Genomic DNA, 24,818 nt, shown 5'->3' on the forward strand with positions numbered 1-24,818 from the left:
TCATGTGACTGGAATTGCCTACATGGAAGTCATGTGATTGATTCTGCTGGAGGTTACAATTATTAATATTATTAATACTTTGAAAGGGTTTGGTTCTTATGGAACATTCCGGAGGGTTCTCTTTCTCAGCAGACTAGAGAAGGGACCATTAAATCTTATTGGTGATAACATGAGTTATCAGGCACCCATCCAGACGTACTTACATTTTCCATCTACATTCAGGCCATATAAAAGAATAACTGTCAGTAGTGTAATAAAACCTATAAGCCTCTGAAGCTGATTATTTACTGCTGCCATAACAGTAAAATAAACTTGGCTTGAAGGGCTAAGGTTGCCTGTTAGTCACACTGTTAATGTAGCCTTCTAAATAATGTTATTACTGCTGGTCCCAATAGTGATAAACTATTATTATATCCCCAGCAAAGGAGCAGCACCAATTGTTTTAGTGGCCAATGTGGGCACAGTGCATGGGGCCAAACAAGCTTAGTGTGGCCCCAGTATTTTATTAAGTATGTCTCTTAGCTTTTGTTATTCCAGTTGAAGACTTAAATTCTGACTATATCTGCTATCCACCAGTCACATCCTATTAACTGTTATCTTACTGCTACTATAGGCACCAACTCTCCCTACTATACCTGCTATCCCACAGTCACACTCCCTTCCCAGAGACTATTATCCACTGTTACTATAGACACCATCTCTCCCTACTATACCTGCTATCCCACAGTCACACTCCCTTCCCAGAGACTATTATCCACTGTTACTATAGGACACCATCTCTCCCTACTATACCTGCTATCCCACAGTCACACTCCCTTCCCAGAGACTATTATCCACTGTTACTATAGGCACCATCTCTCCCTACTATACCTGCTATCCCACAGTCACACTCCCTTCCCAGAGACTATTATCCACTGTTACTATAGGCACCATCTCTCCTACTATACCTGCTATCCCACAGTCACACTCCCTTCCCAGAGACTATTATCCACTGTTACTATAGGCACCATCTCTTCCTACTATACCTGCTATCCCACAGTCACACTCCCTTCCCAGAGACTATTATCCACTGTTACTATAGGCACCATCTCTCCCTACTATACCTGCTATCCCACAGTCACACTCCCTTCCCAGAGACTATTATCCCACTGTTACTATAGGCACCATCTCTCCCTACTATACCTGCTATCCCACAGTCACACTCCCTTCCCAGAGACTATTATCCATGTTACTATAGACACATCTCTCCTACTAACTGTATCCACAGTCAACTCCTTCCAGAGACTATTATCCACTGTTACTATAGCCATCTCTCCCTACTATACCTGCTATCCCACAGTCACACTCCCTTCCCAGAGACTATTATCCACTGTTACTATAGACATCATCTCTCCCTACTATACCTGCTATCCCACAGTCACACTCCCTTCCCAGAGACTATTATCCACTGTTACTATAGACACCATCTCTCCCTACTATTTTCCACGACTTAGGACCTACTAACTGCTATCCACAGTCACACTCCCTCTCAGAGCTATTATCCCACTGTTACTATAGGCACCATCTCTCCCTACTATATTATTCCACTGTTACTATAGGCACCTACTATACCTGCTATCCCACAGTCACACTCCCTTCCCAGAGACTATTATCCCAGACTAACATCCCAATGTTACTATAGGCACCATCTCTCCCTACTATACCTGCTATCCCACAGTCACACTCCCTTCCCAGAGACTATTATCCACTGTTACTATAGGCACCATCTCTCCCTACTATATTATCCCACTGTTACTATAGGCACCTACTATACCTGTTATCCCACAGTAACACTCCCTTCCCAGAGACTATTATCCACTGTTACTATAGGCACCATCTCTCCCTACTATACCTGCTATCCCACAGTCACAGTCCCTTCCCAGAGACTATTATCCACTGTTACTATAGGCACCATCTCTCCCTACTATACCTGCTATCCCACAGTCACACTCCCTTCCCAGAGACTATTATCCACTGTTACTATAGGCACCATCTCTCCCTACTATACCTGCTATCCCACAGTCACACTCCCTTCCCAGAGACTATTATCCACTGTTACTATAGACACCATCTCTCCCTACTATACCTGCTATCCCACAGTCATACTCCCTTCCCAGAGACTATTATCCACTGTTACTATAGGCACCATCTCTCCCTACTATACCTGCTATCCCACAGTCACACTCCCTTCCCAGAGACTATTATCCACTGTTACTATAGGCTCATCTCTCTCCTTGCAATACCCCATTGGGGTTTGAGCTGTTCTTATGCTCCTAGGGGGAACCCATAGGTGTATTATTAAGTGTTCTCAATTTCTTCCAACCCACCCATTTTGCTATTGAGAGCTCTGTTATGTATATATCCTGAGGAAAATGTCCCTGCTCTTACCCTACTTAAGACAAATGAACCCAGGATCCATAGGGTTCAATGCAGAAAGACCGGCGCTTATTGTTTATAATATGGAATGAGCCAGAGTCCCCAGGGTGCATGGCTTTTATGTATTGTATTTAATGCATTCAGGAGACTGATATATCATTTAACAGACACATTCATATTTTACGTTTAACAGCTTTAGATTCACTGTGTTTTTTGGCTGCGGATGCTACATTACTCTTCTCTCTCTCTGGATGATGTACAGAATGCCTATTTTAAACACATAAGAGTAGCTTATAATTATGTTTTGTTTTGTGAACTGTAACAACCTGTAAGTTAAAGTACCATGCCACTGTTTGCTTTGGTTAACCTTTCTTAAAGGGGAAGTATCACCTCAACAAGATTCCATACCACAAATAAATAGGGAAGATAGTTAATGCTCTAAAACAAACAGAATCAATATATGTATTTCTTTGAGATCCTTCTTCCAAAGCGTAAAACAAAATGTGAAGTTTTGGGTATTAACAACTGAATACGTTTGTATATCTATAAGAACGCTCTTGTTTTTGTGCATGCATCTAGCTGTACTTAATAGCAGCCACCTCCTTATCATTTTCAGATTTGTCTCCCTGCCCACTGGTGAGTTGGACCTGACAGCACTGAGTGTTGTTAACTTAGTAAGGATAAAAGGCAGCGAATGTGGGCGGAGCGTAGGAAGGTACCTGTGATTATGTGAATATAGAAATATACTGCACAGGATTTTATGTTAATCAGATGAGGAACCGGCACATCTGTAAGGTAACTCGCCAGGTCTTATGATGAACATTGAGCAAGTGGGGCTGATTTATGTTCATTTATACATGAAGGTAGTATTTAGTGATGGACGAATTTATTCGCCAGGGGCGAATTTGCGGCAAATTTGCGCGATTTGCCGCCAGAGAATAAATTCGCAAAACGCCCGCGAAAATTCGCGGCAAAAATTCGCCGGCGTCAAAAACGGGCGCCGGCGTAAAAAAAAACCGGGCGCTGTCATCAAAAACGGGTGCTGGCGTCAAAAACTAGACGCCGTCGCCGATTCGCGAATTTTTCGCCGAAATTCGCAAATTTTTAGGCGAATTTTGTGCTACTGCTACTGAAAATGTCTTACCCTTTAAACAAAACAGGGATTGTTTGTCCATATATTGCAATATATTTAAGCTGAACAACTACGTCAAAGTCATCCCATATCTGGCCAGTCCTACGCTCAATTTTATTCTATTACACATTTTACACAGGGACTAAGTTTTACCTTCAACTTACTCGCTGCTTTCAATGTTAAAACTCCTAAACATGGCCACCACTGGGATCACCTGACTATAGCTGAGGAGGGTGGGAGCTACAACATAAAAGGCCAATAAAGGGGCAACCAAGTTTGGGAGTTTTACATTGAAAACAGCGAGTAAGTTGCAGGTAAAACTTAGTCCCTGTGTAAAATGTATAATTAAGCAATTGAATTCTTAATGAATCAGATGAAAATTGAGTGTAGGAGTGGCCAGATATGGGATGACTTTGACGTAGTTGTTCAGCTTAAATATATTGCATTATATGGACAAACAATCCCTATTTTGTTTAAAGGGTAAGGCATTTTTTAGTAGCAGTATGCACAAAATGTCTCTGTCTTAAATGTATTGATAATGGGTTGAGTGCAGAGGACTCTTGTATTTGTCTATATGTATTTTGTGGTCACAGCCTCATTGCACCCCTGCCTAATAGTTTTAAAAATTAGTAGTGAGCACAACTTTCCCTTGTTTGTTATAACAAATATATAATTTGTGATTGTGTTTAGGTCCTGGTTGTGTTCAGGACGTCTCTTGGTCTTGGTTGTGTTCAGGACATCTCTTGGTCCTGGTTGTGTTCAGGACGTCTCTTGGTCCTGGTTGTGTTCAGGACATCTGTTGGTCCTGGTTGTGTTCATTACATCTCTTGGTCCTGGTTGTGTTCAGGACATCTCTTGGTCCTGTTTGTGTTCAGGACATCTCTTGGACCTGGTTGTGTTCAGGACATCTCTTGGACCTGGTTGTGTTCATTACATCTCTTGGTCCTGGTTGTGTTCATTACATCTCTTGGTCCTGGTTGTGTTCAGGACATCTCTTGGTCCTGGTTGTGTTCAGGACATCTCTTGGTCCTGTTTGTGTTCAAGACATCTCTTGGTCCTGGTTGTGTTCAGGACATATCTTGGTCCTGGTTGTGTTCAGGACATCTCTTGGTCCCGGTTGTGTTCTGGACATGTTTCCATTCTGGTTGTACCTGGCATACCTATTGGTTCTTTTGTACACTTTGGCTTTATTTCTTTGTTATTCCCCTTGGAATATAAAGTTGTGATTATAAAGAGGTTAGAGTATTTAATATTTTGCATTGTGGCCTCCCTGGGAGGCAGTATCATTAGTGTAATGGGGTTAGTGAGGGTTTCGGATGTGCCATAGCTGTGACAAGTGGCAGGAAGGCCCCCTGTTCCTCCTGTTTATTAGAGTTGAGCAGTAACACAGTCAGGATGTCTCTTATCTCCTTCAAGCGTGTGTTCTGTTGCCTGACCTTAGCTCACCCGGGCTGGGGCTGCATCCCATCTTGAAAATGACCATGAAATTAAGCTTCTGAGTCTGCAGGAATTTCTATATGGGGAGGGGGGGGGTCACATTCTAGGGACCGAACTGATGAATGAGCAATGAAGTGTTTGTAGGTATTTGTAAACACCAAGAGCAAATGTCCATTCATACTGCTGCTTTTATTTCTCACAGTTTTCCATTTTTCTGAATTCACAATTTCCAATGTAATAATAATGGTTTTCAGCAGCAGAAAAACATTTCCACTTTGTGTTTATAAACAGGATTGTGTTTCAAAATCAACCCAGTAGAAGTGTTTTTGCTGCACTGTGTTTTTTTTTTTTAAATATTCAAAATATATGCGACATTGGTGAAAAAATTTTGCTTTTATATTTTGACTATTTCGGAATAAGTTCAATTCTGGGTATTTTAAGTTCCTTTGGCGCAATACTAATGGGCTAATGTAATAAAAGAGCAAACAGGGACTGCCTAGTAAAAGCTCTTTTTAGGATGTGGGAGAGGCCAAGAGTTAATACTGTTGGAGCTCCCCTCTTTAAGGGTAAGACCTGTGGGTGCTATACAGAGGTGCCATACAGAGGTGCCATACAGCAGTAAATCTGCTATGAAGCAGTGAATAGCCAGTGCAAGGGTTACACAATCTTTTCCATAAAGCAGTGAACGCCAGGAACCTCATTTTGTAATGTCCTGGGCAGAGACGGGAAGGAAGGAGGTTATGATGAAATGAAACCATTTCTTTAGACCAATTATCTGCTGAGCCACAAGCTCATGAGTGGGTTTATATGTGAAGATTAGGATTTACATCTTCAGTGTGATTTCATGGATGCACCCGCCACCATTAGAATAATAACCCCTAACCCATCTGCCCAATTCCTATCAATTGGTTGGCACCACCTCAATGCCCTCCCTTATCACCATGGGTCTGGGAGCACATCATATAAATACCTTGGCACCTTCCATTTGGATTGTTTCTCCATCCCACCTGTTGTTTACTAAGAATCCTAAAGCGATAAATATTAATATATAAAATCTGTTCATGAGAGTGGTGGAGCTAATTAATCGCAGTGTTATTAAGTGGCAGCTTTCTGGCTGATGGCCTAATGAGTTACAGTGGGGAGTGGAGAACAGACGATGGGATTGAGTCTTTTGCAAGAAAACAAAGATTTGCTGCAGCCTCTCCCCACGCAACGGGGTTTCTATATGTCGCTTCAGTACTTTATAAATATCCTTATTAGTCATTTGGGTTGGGAGAAGTAGCAGCGTTACACCCCCATGCATTTTATCTGCTGTATTTCACTGCTTACCAGGGAAGCAACATAAGGATCCACACCTATATAGTCTACCTGGATGGGTGCTGCTACCTCCCCAGAACCAATAACATGGGAATAATAATAGGAAGAAACACTCACACTGCGTAAGTGTTCGTCTGCATTGGAATATGGGAATTCTGCACTTCAAGAGTCAGTCGTGGGTGAATAAGTGAGAAGTAAGTCAGGAGGTTCCTATAAGTGAATGAGTCTGTGCAACTGTGCAAGTTGGAACGTGTTGGAAAGACAAATACAAAATGCATGGAGTCGGGCCAGACAGTGGAGGGGGTTGTACTTGATGGTTTGATTAGATAAACACTGAGATTATGTTTCACGGGAATATTGAAGGTGCAGGTCCATGATCTGCTTCATGGGAACTTTTTCTGTTTTCATTACATCCTGGTGCCACATGGTTATGTGCCCTGCAATTTTGGATTAATATTAGGTTGCTCGCTTGCATGGATGTGTGAGACGTGTTCTAGAAGGAAGGGTTAACTAACCCCTAGCAGAGTGCCTGCAGTGGGGCCAGTATTGGATCATATGGGACTGTACAGATACAGAGGATTTCTGCTCCAAGCAGCCCTGCTGTTTCCTGTTCTTCTCCAGAGGAAGCCACAGACTAATCCCAACTTCTCTGCCTCACCTTTCATTTCCCCGCTTGGAACTCTGCGCTGCTCAGCCACCACTGACAGTTGAAGTCAGACGCAGCCATGGAAGGAGCTTTTCTCTGATGCCTGTCTGGGATGCTGAAATTAGAGGGGATGGAGCTGCAGGTAAGTGCCGGCTACTCTTCTTCTGTATTGCACGGAGGTACAAAGGGCGGTGCAGAATGCGGGCACAGTTCTTGGTGCTTAATTCTACGTTCCTCTTCATTGAAAGCTGTGTGTCGGAACTGTAAACATGTTTCACCTGTGCCGTCACTTGTAACTGTGAGCTGAGGGGAAGAGACTTGGGATTGTCAGCTATGGTTAAACTACATTTCCCAGTAACATTTCCCAGTAACCCCCTTTATCAGATTGCTGAGTAGTCAATATGCTCCATGGGGAAATTTAAATGCACATTGGGATCAGCAAATATGGAGTTGCATTAATGCTATTGATATGGATATATATAAAGCAAGGGCAGAAAGGTTGCTTCTGTGGGCCACTAGTCTCAAACTCCCACCATTCCTTTAGTCACCGGGTGCTGCAGACAGATGTCGTTCAATAACGGCTATAGGACTGTATCCTTATTTCTCCTTCATGGCACACTTTTGGGTTTGTGGCTGAATGTTTATCCTATGAACAGTACTTATTGCCATCTGTGGTGCAAAAGAGAGCTCTGAGGGCAGGGAATAATTCATGAGCCAAACACTTCCCATTACTTTTCCTTTGCGGCTTTTTTTGATGATTTTCTAGAGGAAATAAATATGAAACTACAATATTTTGCTCAGGCCACTGTCCCAACTTTGCCTCTGATCTCCGAAATATATTAATGACACTTTAGGCATGCTTACTCAAACCAGGTCTGGATTAGAACAATATTATTCCAATTTAATAGGCTGATTTAATGATATGTTAATCTTTATTATGCATCTGTTATTGTACATGGGCGTGTAATCACCAACAAGCCCAGGCTCATATCCTATTCTTTCGCTCCAACTCTCATAGAAACATTGTGTCATTATCCGACTCTTTCTCAATAATTGTGCACAGAAGCATTGTATCACTATTACAAACATTGTATCACTATTAGAACCACTGGATCATTATCCGAATCCTTCACCGTAGCTGTGTATAAAAACATTTAGAAAAATTGTATCACTATTAGGATCACTGTATCACTAATAGAAACATTGTGTCACTATTAGAATCATTGCATCACTATTAGAAACATTGTATCACTATTAGAACCACTGGATAAATATCTGAATCCATCACTGTAACGGTGCACAGAAACATTGTATCACTATTAGAATTATTGTATCACTATTAGAATCATTGTATCAGTATAAGTACCACTGGATCATTATCGGAATCCTTCACCGTAACTGTGTATGGAAACATTTAGAAGCATTGTATCACTATTGGAATCAGTGGTTTACTATTAGAATCATTGTATCGCTATTAGAATCATTGTATCGTTATTAGAAACATTGTATCACTATTAGAACCAGTGGATCATTATCTGAATCCTTCCCTCAATCCAGAATGATTATTTTGTTTTGGATGGAAACAAGGGTTTTGGAGACCAGAATTATACAAGAAGGGAAAATATACGAGTCTATTTGACTCTGAACCCTTCCCTGTAACTGTGTATAGAAAAATGTGGAAACATTGTGTCACTATTAGTACCACTAGATCAATATCTGAAGCCTTCACTGTAACAGTGTATAGAAGCATTTGATCACTATTAGAATCATTATATTACTATAATACACAAAAGCCATGAATATCTTGTAAATGATATCCTTATAAACGGTGAGTTCTGATGTCATCAGTTATAAACGGCGAGTTCTGATGTCATTTCTGTCACATGACTCACCAAAACGTGTGTATTATAATAAATAAAGTACCCCCTCTTGTAAAATATGAGGATATTAGAAGTTACCTCGGAGTTCCATGACCTGTATAAAAACACTCGGCCTTCGGCCTCGTACTTTTATATGGTCATGAAACTCCTCGGTAACTTATAATATCCTTATATTTTACAAGAGGGGGTACTTTATTCACTATATTACAATCATTGTATCAGTATTAGAACCACTGAAATATTATCTGAATCCTTCACTGTAACTGTGTATAGAAACATTGTATCACTATCACAATCATTTTATCACTATTAGAAACACTATTAGACTGGATCAATATCTGAATCTGTCACTGTAACTGGGCACAGAAACATTGTATCACTATAAGAGTCATTCTATTACTATTACAATCATTCTATCAGTATTAGAACCACTGGAATATTATCGGAATCCTTCACTGTAACTGTGTATAGAAACATTTAGAAACATTGTATCACTATTAAAATCATTGTATCAGAATTAGTACCACTGAAGCATTATCTGAAACCTTCACTGTAAGTGCATAGAAAAATGGTATCACTTCTAGCTTGTTTTGTTCTGCCTTGTTGCATTAGAACATTAACATTTCCTTGCTAGATATATTTCGTTCCATCTGTACATAATATTTAATTGAATGTGGCTGGTAGAAGCTTGAGCGCATCAGCATTTGCCTCCCTGTACCCCCAAACCCTCCTGCCCACATTTAGCACACTTTCTTCTTCTGAGACTCTTGGGTAGAAATGAGGCAGCAATTTAAAATTCAGAGAAATGTCATGTTATAATTACTGTGTAGTTGGTTATAATAAGATGGGAGGAGATATTTAATGGGGCTGCATTGGGCCTTTTTGTCTTGTGGACACAGAGTGTGGAAACTTCTTTGCATCACGTGTTGGTATCTGTGATGGGCATTTTGTGTTCAACAAACTTTAGTATTGATCCAATAAACTGATCTGGTGCTTTCTGTCCCTTGTGCAACCTGTCTGGACTAATACAGGAGGTACACAGGGGAACATATATTTGATTGTATCATCCAGAGATCTCAAGGGCTGATTCATGTGTAAGAGAAAGGTTGCTGTGTTACTCATGAGGCTGTTGCTACTGGTTGAATTTGCAGATCCTATAGGGGATATAATTAATTAAATAATAAATTCTACCTTAAAATTTTTATTCCAGAACCAACAAATGGTCAGGTCACTGTGCCTGATCCTGCACTTTTAGAAAGAGCCAGCACTTCACAATGGAGCTGCTTGCAGATAAGCTGTTGTTTCTCCTACTGTAATTGGAGGAGTCATGGTGAGACTTGGATGTTTACTGTTGAGTGCTATTCTCATTTCTACTACTAGGCACCTTTGGATGTGGGTGCCTGGGGCCCACCATGGCTGTGCCACCACCACTGCCCATGTATATAATGCCACCTGCCGGCTCTGATCTCTCTGATCTCCAGCAATGCAACATAGTGCTGAGTGGGGATGTTCAATTATTTTTATTTGTTCTTCTGCAGCTCTGCTGTTTAGGAATGAATGTTCTGCTTACTTGTTGCACTGGCCCTAGCAACCATGCAGTTCATTGTGCATAAATATACAATCATCCTATATTTTTAAGGTTGTACATTAGTTTCAGACCTGCAAAGAAACACACAATGCATATGTGGGAACTGAAGTCTTGAATAGAGGAGAACTGGCTTCTGCTACACAGCTTCCATTCTGCAAAATGTTGTAATTAGTTTGTAGCTGTGAGAACAAGTAGGCCTTGTGAGTCAGGGTTGCAGATAAAGCAGAAATGATATTAACAAATACTGATGTCACTGCTAATGTATATTAGTTGCTCACAGTTATATATTTTTTACTATACAACAATAAATGTTAGTGCTTGATGATCAGAAGATGCTTTATTCAGAGCTGCACCTTGTATGGATTCTGTATAGAATATACTGACTCCTCCCACCTGTCCCAGAATCCTTCAGTAACAGCTCAACCAACTGTGAGCTTATTGTTCCAATTGCCTTGTGCTGATGAGCCTTCTTGAGATTGGGCCCTTGAGAGCTGATTGCCCCTATAGAACGCAATCTACTTAATAGGCTGTCCTACAGAGCAGCACTTTCACTCTCTGGAATGGGGGCTACAGGCCTTTGATTTGCTGGAAATATCATTCAGGCTGGCAGTGCAATTGTGCCCTGGATTATTTACAATAGCGGCTACTTACCTGTTATTATCGATATTATGAGAACTGACAGTGAGCCACACAATGCATCTGCCATTCGCCTCTAAATCACCAGCTCTCATCTCCAGCAAAGCAAACTTACTGACATCAACTAAACTCTGTCTGATAGAACAAGAAACTTTGTCTCTTTTTTGTTCGGGAGTTTTCTGTCACTGACTGTATCCACTCCTCATACCATTCCAAGTTAAAATCTCAGCTGCCATAAAGCAGGACAGGACTGCTGCTTACAATGGGGATCAGATAGGATCTGTGCAGCCACTGGGACAGAATGTTCTGTTATACAGATAGCTAGAATCTCAGCTGCCATAAAGCAGGACAGGACTGCTGATTACAATGGGGATCAGATAGGATCTGTGCATGAGTTGCCTGGCACAGTACGAAGGTTCAGAAGTCCCTACTTCTTGTTTAAATAAAATGCAATGTAAATAATTTATAAATGCAGCAATCTGCACAAACATTTCCCCATTAAATTGAAATCTGAACTAATAGCTGTGCCCAGTGTGCTGGTAATTTAATTAACGTTGAGGGCAGCGGCACACGGGCAGATTCGGGGAGATTTAGTCGCCTGACTATTAATCGCCTCTTCTTCGGGGAGATTGTCCCCCCGAAGAAGAGGCAATTAATAGCCAGACGACGAAATCTCCCCGAATCTGCCCGTGTGCCGCTGCCTTCCCCCTGCTGAAATTAAAAATTGACTATGGCAATGCACTCACATTGCTTCGATTCCTCGTGAGGCAACTTCGGACAACTTCGAAAATCGAGGTGCCGCGAGTGCCATTGTGCTGGCATTTTCTCATTATAGCAGGCGGAAGGCAGGGGGAAGGCAGTTCGGGGAAGAGGCAATTAGTCGCCAGGCGACTAAATATCCCGAATCTGCCCATGTGCCCCTGCCCTGAAAGTGCAACAGGGAATTCCTCCCCAGAATCAGACATTTTAAGTGGATTCAGATATATTTGGTTAATAATTAACTCTTTGGTTACTTGGGAATACAATAAACAGACTTTCTGATTAGCAAGCCTTATAGTGCTACATTGTAATTGCAATATATTTATTTTGGAATAAATGTGTTTGTAAAATCATACACAATGGGAGTGCACTGTGTGTGTGACTGTGTGTGTCACTGATAGTGATCGACAAATCTGTCCTATTTCGCTTTGCTCAAAAATTTTCCAAACTGTGAGAAATTCATGAAACGCATTGAAGTCGATGGGCGTCAAAATTATTTTGACGCACAGCAATTCTTTTTGTTGTGGCAATTTTTTCATCAGCGAATTTTTGCAGCAGTTTAGAGAAAACATTTGCGTAAGGCAGAATACAGAAATTTGCCGCAAATCCATGCCTGCCGAATAAATTCGCCCATCATTAGTCCCTGTGTGTGTATGTGTGTGACTGTGTGTGTGTGTAATTACTATGCCGCAAGTAGTACGGTGCCATTATACAGACAGCCTGTTAGACATATAATAGTGAGATAAGGGCCATAGGAAGGTTTTTATGGAACAATTAAAGGTCTTTCGTAGTTGTAAGCAAACAGCAGTGAGTGTGGCTAAGAGGCTTCTATGGTACAATGATAATGCACTGATACTGACAGCTGTCACAGGTGGGGGGCACAGGAATGGGGGTGCTCAGTGGAGCAGAAGGAACGATAAATACAGAATAAACCTTGTGCTTGTTGGGCTCTGAGCTGGAAATGACTGAGATCAACATACAGTAATCACTTAGTCTCTGCTAATGGGGAGGGGGGGTACAACCTTGCTAGGAATAGATATAATACATATATCATCTTTTTTAGCATTAACCCCCCCCCCCACACTCTTCTCCAAGTCCTTTGCTTTTCCCTCACACTCAACTATGTTTTTACATCCTCTCCGTTCCCTTCTCTTTTCTCGACATTTTTTCAATTTTCATCTAAATGTGGCCATAGACGTAGAGATCCGCTCATTTGATTGTGATGTTGCTAAATGAGCAGATCTCTCCCTGATATGCCCACATTGTAGTGGGGATATTGGGCTGATCCAACTGTGGGCCCTAGGGCCCAACGATCGGATCATAATGGATCCAATACGGGTGGTCACGATCTGACGGGATTTTTTAACCTGACGGACGTCGGCCAGATATCGATCGGGGAAGCCCGTCGGATGACTCCACACACAGGCCAATAAGGCCATCTCGGTCTGTCGGTGGCATTTATCAGCCCGTGTATGGGGGCATTAAGTCTTACTCTGTAGTGCAGAAAAGAATCAGCAAGCACTCCGGACACCGCTCGTAGGAATAAAATGTTGAAGTTTATTTCAATGTGTTAAAATCATCAGCATCCTGACGCGTTTCGTATCACTGATCAACATTTTTAGCGCTTTATACAATTTGCAATCTATAATAGATACATCACTTTGTATTTAAGTCTCACCCTGCCTCTTTCTTGTTCTCTGCCCCTCATTTCATGCTATTTTCTACACTACCTTTTCCCTTCCTTCTAGTGATTTGCGAATTTGGGGCATTTGGCAGAAAAATGTGCGAATTTCCAGCGAAATACCTGAAACGGGGAAAAATTTGCGAATTTTCGCGGTGGTTTTGCGAATCGCGGGAACTCTCAGTGAATTTTCGCCTGCCGAATAAATTCGCCCATCACTACTTCCTTCTCTTTATTCTCTCTGTACATCTTTATCTCTCTTCTTACCTCGTCTTTTGTACACTCTTTCCTTTTTCTCTCCCCTCTGTCTTTTCCTTCCCATTCTCCTCAATCCCAGTTTCTCCCCCTCCCTCTTTTCCTTTCTCTTCTTTTATTAAAGTGAAATTATTATTGTCTCTTGTTGCTGATCCTTGTGTGTAACAATGTTTGCTTCCTTCCTGGCAAACTTTCTTTCTAACTTTCTTTATAATAAAAAACATAAAAACTAAAAAAAAGATATGCTTCTGTTTACACCATGGAGGGATAGTAAAGCCTGATTATGTATTGTAGGGAATGATATAAATAAGCAAGCTGGAGAACAAAATGTGTTTCATCGGCAAAAACCTCTAAATGAAGCAGCCGTGAGGCTAAAAGTTTTTTCCGAACAAACACATTGTATTCTGCAACGTGCTTATTTATATCATTCCCTACAATACATAATCAGGCCTTAGGAGCTGCAGGAAAGAACTGGGCAGAGGGTGAATCATATTTTTGGGAAAGAATAAGCCTTTTGTATCAGGCTGAACTAATCCTCTCAGCCTAGGATAGTGATCAAGGCAAATAAATGGGAAAGAGGAATTAGCACTTCCTTTGTGATTTCTGCATGCAGGAAGGACACATTATAATGTTCCAAAGAGAGAAAGCAGCGGCAGGTAATCCTTATTATTGTGTCGACATATCCAGGCTCCTCTGGCTATTGGATTTAACCATACGGATCATCTAAGTTCTGCTTACTGTGACCATATTTGTCATATTGCTGATCCACAATTATTACCCACAATCTGTAGCTGCTAAAGCTGACCATTGTAAGGATTTCTCAAATCCACCCAAAAATGTACAAAATATCTGGTTGGACAAAATAAAGAGTTTCTTCCCTAAACTTAAAGCCCTTTTCCTTTTGTCTGAAACTACACTGAAACATCGAGGCTGCTAATGAGACATTCAGCATTCATGTAAATAAATCAGGTATGCAGCAGACGTGTCATTGAATCAGCCATGCAGCATACGTGCAAGTAAATTAGCCATGCAGCAGACGTGTCAGTGAATCAGCCATGCAGCATACATGCAAATAAATCATATAGACAAATACAAGATTCCTCTGCACTCAACCCATTATCAATATATTTAAGACAGAGACATTTTGTGCTACTGGTACTGAAAAATGCCTTACCCTTTAAACAAAACAGGGATTGTTTGTCCATATATTACAATATATTTAAGCTGGCCACAAAATGTCTCTGTCTTTAATACTGTATATTGATAATGAGTTGAGTGCAGAGGAATCTTGTATTTGACTATATGTATTTTGTGGTCACAGCCTTGTTGCACCCCCGCCTAATGGTTTTAAAAAATAGTGGTGAGCACAACTTTCCCTTGTATGTAAATAAATCAGCCATGCAGCATACGTGTAAGTGAATCATTCAGCATACGTGTAAGTGTATCATTCAGCATACGTGTAAGTGTATCAGCCATGCAGCATACGTGTAAATGAATCAGCCATGCAGCATATGTGTAAGTGAATCAGCCATGCAGCATATATGTAAGTGAATCAGCCATGCAGCATATGTGTAAGTGAATCAGCCATGCAGCATATATGTAAGTGAATCAGCCATGCAGCATACGTGTAAGTGAATCATTCAGCATACGTGTAAGTGTATCATTCAGCATACGTGTAAGTGTATCAGCCATGCAGCATACGTGTAAATGAATCAGCCATGCAGCATATGTGTAAGTGAATCAGCCATGCAGCATATATGTAAGTGAATCAGCCATGCAGCATATATGTAAGTGAATCAGCCATGCAGCATATGTGTAAGTGAATCAGCCATGCAGCATACGTGTAAGTGAATCAGCCATGAAGCATATATGTAAGTGAATCAGCCATGCAGCATAGCATACGTGTAAGAGAATCAGCCAAGCAGCATACTTGTAAGCGAATCAGCCATGCAGCATACGTGTAAATGAATCAGCCATGCAGCATACGTGTAAGTGAATCAGCCATGCAGCATACGTGTAAATGAATCAGCCATGCACCATACGTGTAAGTGAATCAGCCATGCAGCATATATGTAAGTGAATCAGCCATGCAGCATGCATGTAAGTGAATCAGGCATGCAGCATACGTGTAAGTGAATCAGGCATGCAGTATATGTGTAAGTGAATCAGGCATGCAGCATGAGGAGTTTATATAATCAATTTCAAATGAACATATACTGTATTTCCCTGTTTCCTCGGAAATCACTGATCATTAGAGAAATGGCAAGCGTGTGTTTTTCAGTCGCATCTCATTGTGTATAGTACTGTCCCTAGAGCGCAGTATAGCTGTGGGGTATTGATTAGCAATCACATTTACTTTTATTTCTGTCTCCTGAGTAATCCAGGAAAAAGCACAGTGCTGAGTTAGCCAGTCGGGATGTTGCAGGGCAGCACTTTAGCAATGAGAAGTAACGACAGGGATAGTGTAAAGGTGATATTACCCTGAGCTTTATCAAGCGGATCAATTCTTTCTCCTCTCCATCACTTTCAATATCTTCATTGCTAAACTGTTACTGTGCGACATTGTATCCCCTGAGTAGAGCAATCAAACACGGCTTTCTCTCCAGTAAGGGCTCTTACTCACTGGCGTTCTGACCTGCGCTCCCCTGCGTTCCGTTTTTTGGCTTTCAGCAGCAGGGGAGCGCAGGAATAGACGCAAGTCATTATTTCAAATGGGGCTGTACTCACACAGGCGCGTATAGGCGCCGAACGCAGGAAAAATGCAGCATGTTGCGTCTCAACCTGCGTTCGGCGCCTACACGCGCCTGAGTGAGTACAGCCCCATTTGAAATAATGACTTGCATCTATTCCTGCGCTCCCCTGTGGCTGAACGCCAAAAAACGGAACGCAGGGGAGCGCAGGTCAGAACGCCAGTGAGTAAGAGCCCTAATGGAAATAAGTATCTGGCCGCAAAGCGCCAACGTTTAAACGACTTTGTACCCTAAAATGTACCAAGTGAATGCCATGTAGTTCTTGCACTGCTCCCAGGGATCCAGCCTCATGTACCATATAGTTCTCTTAGTGCACTCAGGGATTCTTATGTACCATATACAATTTCTACTGCATCTGCAGAATGCTTGATTCTGACCACATATTCTGTATAGAACTTGTAACGCAACTGGGAATTCGGCATAATGACATATAGTGTAGGATTTGTATCACAGTCACAGATTGTACTGATACCATGTAGACAACATGTATTGCTGCCATGGATTGTGGGTACTGACACCATATAGTGTAGGGTTTGTATCACAGCCAATGATTGTGGGTACTGACATTAAGGGGCCCATTAACTAAGTTCGAGTGAAGGAATAGAGGAAAGATAGTTCGAATTTCGAAGTGTTTTTTTGGCTACTTCGACCATCGAATGGGCTACTTCGACCTTCGACTTCGAATCGAATGATTCGAACTAAAAATCGTTCGACTATTCGACCATTCGATAGTCGAAGTACTGTCTCTTTAAGAAAAAACTTCGACCCCCTAGTTCGCCACCTACCGAGGCCAATGTTAGCCTATGGGGAAGGTCCCTATAGGCTTGCTAACAATTTTCCGATCGATGTATTAAAATCCTTTGAATCGTTATTCGAAGTCGAAGGATTTTAATTAGGCAGTCGAATATCGAGGGTTAATTAACCCTCGATATTCGACCCTTGATACATCTGCCCCTAGGTGTAGGGTTTGTATCACAGCCAGGGATTGTGGGTATTGACACCATATCTTATTAAGTAGCTGAGTGTTTGCTGGTGCCCCTGGGATTGAGTTCCCCCATGTGTGTTAATACTCTTATCCACCTGATGTGTAGGGTTGGGTGAATTTTTTCGCTGTGGAATTGACGCTCCTAGACTTGTATGGTGTCGTGCGACAAAAAAAAGCAGGCAAGATTTTTATAAGGCCCATAGACTTTAATGGGCGTTGGCGAAATTTCGCCAGCAGCGAAATTTTTGACGAAACGAGTCAAATTCACCCATCCCTACTGATGTGTGGGGCAGCCCTGACTGCATGTTACCCAGCCCTTGACCCAGTCCCTCTCCCCAGCCCATCTCCAGTCCCGCTCCCCAGCTCTCGACCCAGTCCCTCTCTCCAGCCCTCTCTCCAGTCCCGCTCCCCATCTCTCGACCCAGTCCCTCTTTCCAGCCCTCTCTCCAGTCTCTCTCCCCAGCCCAAGCACAACACACAGGGGATTAAATGCACCAATTGTCAGTTCTGTCTCTCATTCCCCCAGCCAGTGAGAAGAGATGAATTAACAACTCTTTACACTCCATAAGAACTGGCCCTGACACCTGCAGAACTGCTGCCGGCACATCATTACTTGTGACAAGTCATTTCCCTCTTGTAATAACAAGGAAAATAACAAGGAAGTTCAAGCACAAGGTGGGGCCCTTCTCTGGAACCTGCCCGGACTGGCAGAGCACAACTGCAGCTCTCTGCGGGCAGCAATATGTATGTCTGTGGCCTGCTTATTCTGTATGTGACAATTGCCATATAATAGCATTAACTCATTCCCCCAGAGACTTGCTGCTCAGGGAGCGCTCATGTGCCGCATCCATTGCTCATGGCGGAGTTGGATGAGTGAACCGTGGCCAACGTCAGAGAACCAGCTCTCAGAGTAGGCGGCTCATTGGATGAAGTGCTATTGGGCACATTAGTAATCCAACCCCAAACTATAATGCATTCTCTATGAATATGCATTTAATCTCTGTCTCATTAAAGGAATAGCGCATATTTACCCTCACTGATTCTGCTGGATTCTCTGTGTAAAGGTGGCCAGACACAGGCCAATAAAACTGCCAATGTGGATCTTTAAATATCATGTGCGTGTGAGATCTATAGTCCCACAGCTTCTGCTACTTTGTTTCAAAAGTCAGAGGCAGCAGAGCAGAGACCAGAAAGGCACAAACAGATGCTGCTTTCAGTAACGGCTCTCTCATGGGCATCAGCTAAGTGGCATCCCCATTGGTATCTGTGTTTATTTATGGACCCCTTAGTAGTTCCCAGCAGGGCCAGCCCTCATCGGATCGTGTTTCTTATCAGTTTAATGGCTGCTGCTTGGGTGAGAAATCAAGAGAGGAAATATTGGTCACGGCCCTTGCATGCCAGCCAACAAACAGAGCCAAGAAAATAATCAGGCCTAGTGCACGTATTATAGAATCCATTGGCCGGGGTTCAGAGAAAGCTCAGCATGGCTAGTGACTTGCACACGAGTAAACAACCCCACCATCCTTCCCTCCCATTAAATAAAGGCACAGGGACATTTAAAGAGGTGGTTCACCTTTAAGTTAACTGTTAGTATGTTATACTATGACAAGCAACTTTTCAATTGGTCTTCATTTTTTCTTTTCTTTTTTTTATAGTTTTTGAACTATTTGCCTTCTTCTTCTGACCCTTTCCAGCTTTCAAAAGGGGGTCAACTGACCCCATCTAAAAAAAAAAATTCAAATCAGTGCATGGTTGTTAGGGTAATATTGACCCTAGCAACCAGATGGCTGAAATTGCAAACTGGAGAGCTGCTGAATAAAAAAGCTAAATAAGTCAAAAACCACAAGTAATAAAAAATTAAAACCAAATGCAAATTATCTCAGGATATCCCTCTCTACATCATACTAAAAAGTTATTTCAAAGGTGAACAACCCCTCATTTCACTGTTCTGGACAACGGGAAATCCTCGCAGCGATGGCTGATTTCCATATCAACGTGTTTGTGCTGTTAAACAATGGAACATCAACAGGACGTAACCTTGACTCTGGGGCTGAGAATTGGGGTCACCGGCACTGAGGGAGGGGTCTGCGCAGAGATACACTCGGGGGTGGGGAGGGTGGGTGAGGAGGGTCTCTAATCTATGAGGGGGGTTTCTAATCTCATCTACGTTAGACTGGTTAGAATTCTGGAAAACTTTCCTCGGATTATCTTTAGTTCATTGATGGATAATGTGTTTAGATTAGATTAATTTTGGATAACTTTGAGAAAAAAGCCATTATTTTTAGAGAATTTTTGGCCATTTTCAAATTTTTTGTTTTTTGGCACGTTTTTAGATGTTTTTCGGTTTAATATATTTTTTGTTAATTATGAAATGAATTTTGGATACATATTATGTGCTCTTTCTATTAATTTTGGATAATTTATGGTTCATTTTTAGAGAGTTTTTGGATAATCTGTATACAAATATTTGGATATTTTTTAAAAAACTGTCTGCTATTTGATCAGTTTTAAATATGCTTGATTTTTTATTTTAATTTAATTTTAATTGATTGTTTCAAATTAATTTTAGTCTTTAGATAATGTTCCGATAATTGCCTAATTTTAAAAAGAAATAGTAGTTCATATAATAATATACTTTTTGAATAGTTGATCATTTTTCGCTCATTTTAAGAATTTTGATCATTTTAAGTAGGGATGCACTGAATCCACTATTTTAGGATTCAGCTGAATCCCGAAAGATGTGGCCGAATACCAAACCAAATTTGAACTCTAGTTTGTATTAATAAATTAGGGAAGGGAGTGGGAAAGAGAACTGCTTGCTGCAGGCAGGCTTAAAAAATATTTGGTTTCCTTGTGTGTGTGATGAAAAGTCACATGATTTTTTGTATTCAGATTCAGTTTGGCAAGGCACTTGGATTCGTCGGAATCCTGCAGAAAAAGGCACAATCTTAGCCAAATCCCAAACCGAATCCTAGATTTGATCCCTAATTTTTAGACATTTAGTATTTTTAATATCTTTTGTTATTTTTTTAAATCCATTTCCATTTTTGGATAATTTGTGGAAAACTGTTTTTTTTTTTTAGATTTTTGGCAAATTTTTGATACATTTAAATATTGAGTGTCGTAGTAAACAAGTTTCCTAGCTCATGTGCTTTCGTTATTTATGAGCCCGTTGTTAATTTCAGTTACAAGCAACAGCGCTAATTAAAATGTTGTTTTCCTGATATGAAAGTGCTCATTGCTGAATTATCTCATTAACCTCTATGTAGAGACACACAGACAAATCTGATTAGAGATAGAGGCTCAGATTAAAGGGGAAGTATTTTCCATTTATAAGAAGGGATTACATCTTATTTGCCAATAAATGCTCAGGGAGAGTGTCTGGCACAGGAGACATTATATAGTGTAAAATATATAGTGAATAAAGAACCCCCTATTATAAAATATAAGGATATCATAAGTTACCGAGGAGTTTCATGACTATATAAAAGCATGAGGCCGAAGGCTGAGTGTTTTTATACAGGTCATGGAAGTCCGAGGTTACTTCTAATATCCTCATATTTTACAACAAGGGGTACTTTATTTATTATAATACACAAGTTTTAGTGAGTCATGTGACAAAAATGACATCACTACTCACCGTTTATAACTGATGACATCACTAGTCAGCATTTATAAGATATTCATGGCTTTTGTGTATTATAAGGATAAATTGTGTGTTCCTCTGGGTGTGATCTCTCTCTTATCTCGTTTGTCCAAGGCACAGTAACATTAGGGGGTTATCCTCCCCGTTATATCCCTCATATAATGATTTTTGATATTAAAAGAATTGGATAGAAAGAATAGGGCAAGATATTTAAAGTTCAATCCTTATTTATTCTGCTTCTGATGAGCCGAGGGGCAGATTAGCCCCCAAGTCTGTATACCTGCTCGAGAGAGAGAGAGAGAGAGAGACACCTTTATCCCAGACGTGGACCGAAACGTCGATTAAATAAAGTAAACAAATTTTAAAGAAAAATCCTGGTGTGCATCAGCATTCTATTACTATATAAATCTCTCTATTTTGCACCCAGGTACAAGTTTATTTAAGTGTGTGCTCAAGCCTTTATATATATAAGCTTCAGACTGACATTTCGGCCTGATCCCAGGCCTTTTCTCCCACTTTGAGAAAGACTTGGGATCAGGCCGAATCGTCAGTCTGAATCTTTGAAATAAAACATTTTTTAATTTAAAAAGTCCTGAGAGTGCGGATCTCATTGGAGTATCTATATATAATATATGTTTGTACAGTGAACTTATATGTGACATTTGACATGGTAATGCATTGAAATATTCTGCCCCATGATGGTTTCAGGGTTGATTTATCCTTTGCTCCACACCAGCGACGGTTCCTCTGGGCACAGGCCGGGCATCAGAAGATACTCAACATTCATTTAAATATTCACCATCTGTTTGCTGAGGTTGCAAATAATGTTTTGCCTAATGAGTGACTTGGATCTGCGCTGAGAACAAAGCAGAACCTTCCTGGGGTCGCAGTTGTGTGGTTGTGAGGTGCTGTTCATACACAGGGACATGAGTCTATATATCAGCTCCATGCTCTTATCAGAGGAAGAGGAGGACTTGTTATACAGTATCACATACACAGCACAATTGTGTCCCAGCCACGTGCAGCTCAGATGTGTCACTCAGATAAGGAAATATCAGGCAAAGCTCTCACACCCTTGACTCTAACAATTACCCCCGGGCTGATAAGGTTGGTATGAGGAAGGAGCTGCTTATTATCCGCAGGAGAGGCACACAGTGGGTTATGCTGCCCAGAGCATGGCTGTTGCCTATATTTCATTGAGGATAAGTATGGCATCTCCTTCCTGTGGGATATTCTATGCTTGCTGAGTGCTGTCCCATTGCTGTATATGTCTCCTTCCCGATAGGCTGCTTCTAGGCTCCAACTCCCAGCATGCTCAGTCAGACACCAGCTTACATACAGGACTCGTTTAAAGAGATATTGGACCAAAATCAGTTGGATGCTTCTCATAAAAACCCAATAGAAGTCTACGGTGAAATCTGAAATTTTGAGCATTTAACTCTCCGATGACCAGCACTATTGAATTTCATTAGTGGCCAACAGGATATATATATTTTTTTCATTATAAAGCCCATAAATAACCAACCTAAAAAATTCAATTTCCCGCACTCACAGAGCAGCAGCCGGGCCTGAGTGATAGAAACTAATAAAAACACCCCCTCCCCTGTCTGATCCCACCGATTGCTCGTATAATAGAAACTGCCATAGAGCTGCCCCATTTTCCATCGCCCGGCTCATAATTCATATCACTTGCTCCCTGCAAGGAAAGCACTCTGTTATTTGTTCCACAGCATCTCATCAGCATCTGACCTTCCTTGTGGCTTTGAAGGGAGCTGGGAGTTGCTTGGCCCATCCCAAGATACAAATAGCCCCTGACAGTAGTCCCTGGCAGTGTAGTGTTTAAACATACAGGCACCCCTATATTATGTATGAATCAATTGTTTGTATGGGTTAATTGATGTCAGTTGGTGAGTACTGTGCATAGGTTCATGGATTTATATACTCAAAGAAAAGAATAATAATAAAATAATAAATCAAAGCATTTAATTGTCCAAATTCACCACATTGTATGAACAAATATATCAATAAACAATTTCATAGCATACTACACCACATGGCTGTGTCTACCCCCTGTCTGCATACCTTTTGTCTAGGGATGCACTGAATACAGAATCCTTTTGCCCAGCCGAACTGAATCCTAATTTGCATATGCAAATTAGGGGCAGGGAGGGAAATCGCATGACTTTTTGTCACAAAACAAAGAAATAAAAAATGTTTTCCCCATCCCACCCCTAATTTGCAAATGCAAATTAGGATTCGGATTCGGTTCGGCCGAATCCTTTACGAAGGTTTCGGAGTTCGGCCGAATCCAAAATAGTGGATTCGGTGCATCCCTACTTATGTCAGCCACTCCCTCCTGACACGTTTCGCGCCATTGGGCGCTTCATCAGAGGAGGTGTGGCTTTTCCACAGTCCATTCCTTAAATACCCAATTAATTGCTCCATACATCTTCTGGCCTTAGTTATATACCTAAACACCATACAGGGTTTGATAGTGTTATCGTATTCATATCTCCCGGCCTGCTATATTTTTTAGCCCCTCTTTCCGGAGTATGTATAGAACAATACGGTGGGTAAAGATATTACAATATTTACCAATATAATATAAAGCACATAATGAATCTCGTATTATTTATAGATATGCGATTACAGTGTTATAAATCAGTGCTAATCTAACTGTCTTTTCTTTAAACACCATTACTTGTCTAATTTATTACTTTTATTTGACAGTTAGAAAAAGTGCTCGTGTGCATTATTAAAATATCCAAAATCCCCCACGTTTTGAAGTACAACCTTAAAAAACTTTCACAATTGGCATACAGCGTTTACATAGATAACCTTGATGTTAAAATCATTTTAGCTAATTCCATAACGATGTAAGAAATGGTATTAATTCAAAATGGCTATTTATGACTTCTGGTATTATCGTTTTCAAATTAAAAATCCAGTTTGATTCCAGTCTCAATAATTTGGTAGTCAGATTCCCTTCACTTTTTTCATCTGTACTATCTATTCCAAACATCCTAAAATGTTGGATTGTTCCTTCATGCCTAGTCCCAAAGTGTTTGAAAATTGGGTTGTTTCTTTTTTATTTATACCTCTTAAATGTTCTCCTAATCTCACCTTTAGCTGTCTAATAGTGCGGCCTATGTATAAAGCATCGCATTGGCATTGTACGGCATATATTACAAATTTTGTAGAGCAAGTTATCCATTTTTTTTTATCAAATATTCTTGATTATTTTCTGTTACAGAATTAAGTAAATTCTTTTACTATTATTACTTTTGAACACCGTACAGCGTTTGCATGGAAAAAATCCTTTGCAGCCTTCTAGCCAAGTCTTATTCTTTTTCTTACAATTCATATTTAACCTGTTTGGTGCCACTTGGCTTGCAATAGAATTGGCTTTTTTACTGATGACCATCGGGATTAACGTCAAATCACGTATGGCTGGATCTACATTTAAAATATACCAATTTTTTTTAAATACTTTTTTTCCCTTATTCTAAAATACATTTTACTTTTTCATCTCTGCCACTACCTATCTTTTTCTTTTTTTATTCCTTTATCATTTTTCTGAAACTGTAATTTCTCTATATATAACCCCAATATAATGTCCTGTACCCCAATTCCCAGTCTTACCAGATATAGGGCCACTTTCCTCATCCAGACAATTTCTTTATAGTCTTGC

The 24,818-nt window shown here is 40.8% G+C and overlaps 1 protein-coding gene across 6 annotated transcripts in view; it reads left to right on the forward strand.

Moving 5' to 3' along the window:
• The window catches only part of LOC108705781 (cGMP-dependent 3',5'-cyclic phosphodiesterase-like), a 296,620-nt gene that overhangs the window by 126,712 nt on the left and 145,090 nt on the right, over positions 1–24,818 (forward strand). Inside the window, exon 1 of one of the 6 annotated variants that reach the window (XM_041582775.1) lies at positions 6,154–7,089. The exons of the other annotated variants lie outside the window; for them this stretch is intronic. Coding sequence (XP_041438709.1) covers positions 7,060–7,089 — 30 coding nt within the window. The 5' untranslated portion in view covers positions 6,154–7,059. Of the gene's footprint in view, positions 1–6,153; positions 7,090–24,818 lie in introns of those variants that run through there. 6 annotated transcript variants of the gene reach the window in all.

The sequence above is a fragment of the Xenopus laevis genome, chromosome 2L (assembly GCF_017654675.1).
Source record: "Xenopus laevis strain J_2021 chromosome 2L, Xenopus_laevis_v10.1, whole genome shotgun sequence".
Classification (NCBI taxonomy): domain Eukaryota; kingdom Metazoa; phylum Chordata; class Amphibia; order Anura; family Pipidae; genus Xenopus; species Xenopus laevis.